The 6,000-nt window shown below is 36.1% G+C and overlaps 1 protein-coding gene across 1 annotated transcript; it reads left to right on the top strand.

Moving 5' to 3' along the window:
* The first annotated feature begins 434 nt into the window (after window positions 1-434).
* Window positions 435-2,303, top strand: LOC107935587 (cytochrome P450 CYP82D47). The gene is made up of 2 exons (XM_016868210.2): window positions 435-1,415; window positions 1,509-2,303. Exons 1-2 carry the CDS (start codon window positions 477-479, stop codon window positions 2,133-2,135), a joined length of 1,566 nt encoding a protein of 521 aa, XP_016723699.1. The 5' UTR covers window positions 435-476; the 3' UTR covers window positions 2,136-2,303.
* Window positions 2,304-6,000: the final 3,697 nt, after the last annotated feature.

The following is a 6,000-nucleotide window of genomic DNA, read 5'->3' as shown; positions in this document are numbered from 1 at the left end:
AACATAGTTCATTTAGTAATTTAACACTTGTGAAGGGATAGATGAATATGGAATTTAATTTAGGATTTTTATTTAGAGTTATAAGTTTATATATTGTTAGTGAATTATATTAAAATAATTAAATTTATTTTTAATCACATTATAGCATACTTATAACATGAGTATTTTTATCATTATGAAATTGAGATCAGTGACATCAAATTCAATATATATTTTAATATTTTTAATATTCCTACTATTAATTTCAACCTACATCATGCATGCATGCACAAAAATATTCAATATCGGCACACGAAAAATTCATTCAACTTTGGCTAAGCAGCTTGAAATAAAATATAAAATAAAACCTATAATATTCTCCCAACTATATGTTGGTCTTGTTAGACCCACCAAACTATATATATACATGCAAAAACCCAAACTTTCCCATCACACACAAGTTCTCTATATACTTAACCAAATTAAACCTTTGCATAATGGAACTTTTCAATATCCCATATCTTAGTTACTATCTTGTGTTGATTGCCATCACAACATTGTTTTTCTACACTAAGCTCAAAAGATCCAATGGCAAAGCTGCACCGGAAGCAGGTGGTGCATGGCCAATAATCGGTCACCTCCCGTTGCTAGGGAAACCTGTGGCCGCTCATGTAACGTTGGGAGCCTTGGCTGATAAACTTGGACCGGCCTTCATGATCCGGTTAGGTGTTCATCCGGCCTTGGTGGTGAGTTCACGAGAAGTAGCTAAGGAAATATTCACCACCAACGACATGGCCGTTTCATCACGGTCCAAAATGGCAGCAGCGGAACACATGGGATACAATTATGCCATGTTTGGGTTCTCTCCTTATGGACAGTATTGGCGTGAAATGCGTAAGATAACAATGTTAGAGGTGTTATCGAACCATAGGATTGATCAGTTGAAAAAAGTTTTTGTATCCGAAATAGAAGGTTCGATAAAAGATCTATACAAGTTTTGGGTTAAGGAAAAGGATGGTGAATCGGGTTTAGCTGCCGTTGAGATGAAGAAACGGTTCTTGGACTTGACGTTGAACGTTATTCTTAGGACCGTTGCTGGGAAGAGGTATTCGGGTGTCGGTAAAGAAGAGCAACAAGTGGTGTCACGTTACCGTAAGGCCTTGAGGGATTTTTTTTACTTGTCGGGCATATTTGTGATAGGCGATGCCATTCCTTTCCTTCGAAAGCTTGATTTGGGGGGATACGAGAAATGGATGAAGAAAACAGCACAAGAGTTGGATGATATCGCCGAGGGATGGTTGAATGATCATAGGAGGGAAGGATATTGGGATGAAAGTAAAAAGGAGAAGGATTTCATGGATGTTATGAACTCTGTTCTTAAAGGTGCTGACCTTGCTGGTTACGATGCCGATACCATAAACAAAGCCACTTCTTTGGTACATTATTTTCTCTCTTTTCTTTCCATTTTCGAATTTAATGTCAATCAAGACTTGAGTATTTAAATATTATTTGTTATGTATTTTTTGAAGCAAATGATTTTAGCTGGAAGTGACACGACAACAGTTACGTTAATCTGGGCACTTTCATTGTTGCTAAACAAACCTCATCTACTCAAAAAGGCTCAAGAGGAATTAGACATACATGTAAGCAAGGACAGGTTCGTGCAAGAATCAGACATAAGTAAATTAGTCTTCATCCAAGCCATAATTAAAGAGACATTGAGAATGTATCCTCCAGCACCATTATCAGCACCCCGTGAACTCAATGAAAGTTGTACCATTGGTGGCTTCGAAATCCCCAAAGGCACTCGGCTAATCATCAACCTACATAAGATCCAAAGAGACCCTAAAGTATGGTCTGAACCGTCAGAATTCATGCCAGAGAGGTTTCTTACGACATACAAAGATGTTGATGTTAGGGGTCAACATTTTGAACTGATGCCCTTTGGTAGTGGGAGGAGAAGTTGCCCTGGAACATCTTTTGCACTTCAAATGTTGCATTTGACGTTGTCGAATTTCTTACATGCATTCGAGTTTTCGACACCGGACAAAGGCTTGATTGACTTGACTGGCACTGTTGGCTTGACCGACATGAAATCTACACCGCTCGAAACAGTCATCTCACCACGCCTTACCCCTCAACTTTATATATCCTAGGGAAGATAGATAAAATAAAGGGTGAACTAGGATTTTATACCTTTATTGTGTTTACTACGTTGATTTTTGTTATTTGTTAAACGCACCTTTTCCTTTTATTTCTCGCACACAATGTAACAATGTTTAAGTAAAATATAAATAATAAAATAAGATTTTATTTTCAAATCATATTTAATTTCCTTTTACATGGCTATCTCCTTCCATTCTCTGCCCCACCCTTGCCCCTTTACTAAAATCATGTTATTTCTTTTAAGTTGCAATTTTTTTATTATAAAAAATGTGTTTTTTCCCTCTTAAATCGTGGCTAAAACTATAATTGATTTTTTAATATTATATATTAATGGCAGAGATATAAAAATTAATAGAAAATAAGTAACAATTATTATAATATATTTTTTTAATTCATAGAATAAAATAAAAATAAAAATGGTCAAAGATTGAGTTAATCTAATAGTTAAGTACTCGCAAGTGATTCTTGAATTAATTTTTTTTCTTTGAACTCGTCCTAGACGTTATGGTCGAATCTTGAGGAATTACGTGAACTTGTTTTGAACCCAAATTTTGAACTAGAAAATGTGAGTTTCGACAATATAAATTTTGGCTAATCTCTTACCAATTTTTAGAAAGATACTCGTTAAAGTGATTTGTTTTACAGAAAACACTTAATTGATTACTTAATCTTTTAAGTGGATAGTTTTGAAAACTGAGATTTTAATTTGATAAATCATATAATTTTGCAGTTTACGATAAAAATAACAAAATCCGACAAAATAACCCAAACCGAAAAGTAAAATCCAAAACAGTTTTACAGCCCAAAAAGTCTAGGAATAGTTTAAAAACATTGTAAAAATAGAATGTCGGTAATGACAATGTATCGTAAAGAAAAAAAAGAGAAAAAAAATAAAGAACACACAGATTTTACGTGGAAACCCTTTCAAGAAAAAACCACGGGCAGAGGAGAAGATAATTCACCATGTCGAATTCGAATGATTACAAGAGGAGTAGACTATGTCTATTTATAGGCTTGTAAAATCATATTCTAATAGGAGTGTAGTAAGATTGAAACACCTTATTCTAATCAATATCAAATAGATGGTGTTTAATAAGATTTAAAAAACCTTATTCTAAAATAAAATAAAAGAAGTGTAGTTCTATATGGATTTTACTTTTATTTTATTTTACTATTGTATTTTATTTAAATAAGGATTCGGGTCACTCAATTCTAATAGTCTTTATATTGACTCGAATTCTCAATAAACAAGTTCTTCATTGTGAACTCTTATGAAAAATTACTCACTCATAAAGAAATATTATGGAAACAAAAGTCAAGATGTGAGTGGCTTAAATTAGGGGATAGAAACACAATTTTTCTATAGTCACACAAAGTTTAGAAGGAAAATTAATCGCATTAACGCCCTATGTAGTATAAGTGGTGACTAGTTGTATAACCCAGATGAAATCCAGAAAGAGGCAGTGAACTACTTTCAACAACTATACGGAGAAATGCCAAATAGGATGGAAGAGCTCCATTCCAATCGTTTTTCACAACTTGACCAAAGTGACATGGATTTTCTAGGCAAAGAGATTTCAAACGATGAAATCAAAACTGCACTCTACAATATGGCCCCACTTAAAGCTCCAGGAAGTGACGGATACCATGCAATTTCTTTTCCAGAATTAGTGGGATAGCATTGGGGAAACAATTTGTGAATGGGTTAAAGAAGTCTTCAATGGTAGACCCATCGATCAAGAATTAAATAATACGTTCATTGTGCTTATCTCTAAAGTAGCTCGGCCTGAAAAATTTTACAGTTCTGTCCCATCAGCCTATGTTCAATATTATACAAATTAATAATGAAAATAATAGCCAATAGACTCAAGGTAGTTTTCCCCAAAATTATTTTTCAAGAACAAGTTGGGTTTATTATCGGGCGAAACATCTCAGATAGTATTATCATTGCCCAAGAGGTAATTCACTCTATGAGAGAGAAGAGCAAAAAATAGATGGTTGTTAAAATTGATCTTGAAAAAGCATATGACAGGGTTTGGTGGGATTTCATAGATGCCTCTATTCAGGCAGCGGGAATTTTAGAATTCCTTCTGAAAGTAATCATGATAGCTATCTCAACATCTACTATGCATACATTGTTGAAAGAAGTTCCCACAGAAAAGTTCAGACCCACAAAAGGAGTACAAAAAAGGTGTCCTCTATCACCTTACTTATTTGTACCATGTATGGAATGGCTAGGACATAGCATTAAAGCGGCTGAATCCTCTAGGGAACGGAGCCCCATCAGACTGACGCAATAAGGACCTACCTTATCACACTTATTTTCTGCTGATGACTTGGTAATCTTTTCAAAAGCGGACATCAAACACTGCTTGGTGCAAAAACATTCTGGATTGCTTCTGTAGTTTTTAAGGACATCGTGTTAATGCTAGGAAAACAAATATTGTCTTCTCCAGAGGAGTTGACGAGATTTCAGGTAATAGATTGAGCGAGTTATTGGGTTTCCAACAGGTCTAAGATTTGGGTTCATATTTAGGAGTGCCATTATTACACGAAAGATTCACCAATTCTACCCTAGGGCTTGTGATCGAGAAAGTCTGTTGAAAGGTGGTTAGCATGCAGCATTGAAGACCACCATGCAGAAGCAGCAGTTTGCACGAGAAAGCAAGGATGTTTAGTTGCATTTTGATTTTTTTTTTTGTTTATGTAATGTAACCTAGTTCATTTTGAACTATGACAAGATGATATTTGATGTAAACTTGATGGTGATTGAGCTGTTTACCAGCTTTATTCATTTGCACAAGCTATCATTCCAATTTACTAGGAAACTTAGTGGTAGTAGGTATAGTTTTGGTTAACCTACTGTCTTGACAAGCTAGAAGCTTGATTTATGTATTGGCATTAAGCCATTTTTTGATGAATGAATTTAATCAAGTTTTCATTCAAAAACTCTCTTCATTCTTCCTGCTTTATTCTCTTTAGTTTTCTGTTTGTTTCACCTGCAAGCCACGACACTTGCTGCTCAAGCAATTAGCTGAAACTTCTTGTTAGTTGCTCTCAGCTCCAACAACTGGTATCAGAGCCCTTGTCTTAGTGGACCTGTTGTTTCAAACCAAGAAACCCGATGGCTTCTTCAGGATTTTCACCAGCTGCACCACCTGTCTTCAATGGAGAAGGATTCCATATTTGGGTTGTCAAAATGAAGACTTACCTGCAGGCATTCGACCTATGGGAGGTAGTCATTTCAGATGCAGAGCCAGCACCTCTCAGAGCAAATCCAACAGTTGCTCAAATGAGGCAACATGCTGATGAAAGAACAAAAAGACACAAGGCCATGTCATGCATACAAAACTGTGTTTCAGATGTGATTTTCACAAGAATCATGGCTTGTGAAACACCAAAGGAGGCTTGGGACAAGCTGAAAGAAGAGTTTCAAGGGACTGAAAGAACAAGGCAACAACAGCTTCTCAACTTGAGAAGGGACTTTGAAAATCTCAAAATGAAAGAAGAAGAAACAGTCAAGCAGTATTCAGATAGAATTATGGCTGTTGTAAACAGCATAAGGCTCCTTGGAGAGCAGTTCAATGAAGCTAGGATAGTGGAGAAGGTTATAGCAACTCTGCCTGAGAGGTATGAGGCAAAAATCTCATCTCTCGAAGACTCAAGGGACCTGTCCACCATCTCCCTGACAGAGTTGATCAATGCTCTATATGCTCAAGAGCAGAGGAGAGCAAGCAGACTGGAGGAGCACCAAGAAGGTGCCTTTCAGGTAAGAACAAATATGGCCTACAAAGGCAAGAAGGACCGGAGAGACAAGCCAAAGAATGATGCTGCAAGGAGCAATGACCAGCCCTG

Source organism: Gossypium hirsutum, chromosome D06 (assembly GCF_007990345.1).
Source record: "Gossypium hirsutum isolate 1008001.06 chromosome D06, Gossypium_hirsutum_v2.1, whole genome shotgun sequence".
In the NCBI taxonomy this organism is placed as follows: Eukaryota; Viridiplantae; Streptophyta; class Magnoliopsida; order Malvales; family Malvaceae; genus Gossypium; species Gossypium hirsutum.
Note: the sequence above shows the minus strand (reverse complement) of the source record. Positions and strands in the feature narration are given on the sequence as shown.

Excerpts from the sequence above, each read along its gene's own strand:
- LOC107935587 (XM_016868210.2), top strand. The coding sequence starts at position 477 with ATGGAACTTTTCAATATCCCATATCTTAGTTACTATCTTGTGTTGATT. Across the intron at positions 1,416-1,508 it reads TAAACAAAGCCACTTCTTTG|CAAATGATTTTAGCTGGAAG; the intron begins GTACATTATTTT and ends TATTTTTTGAAG.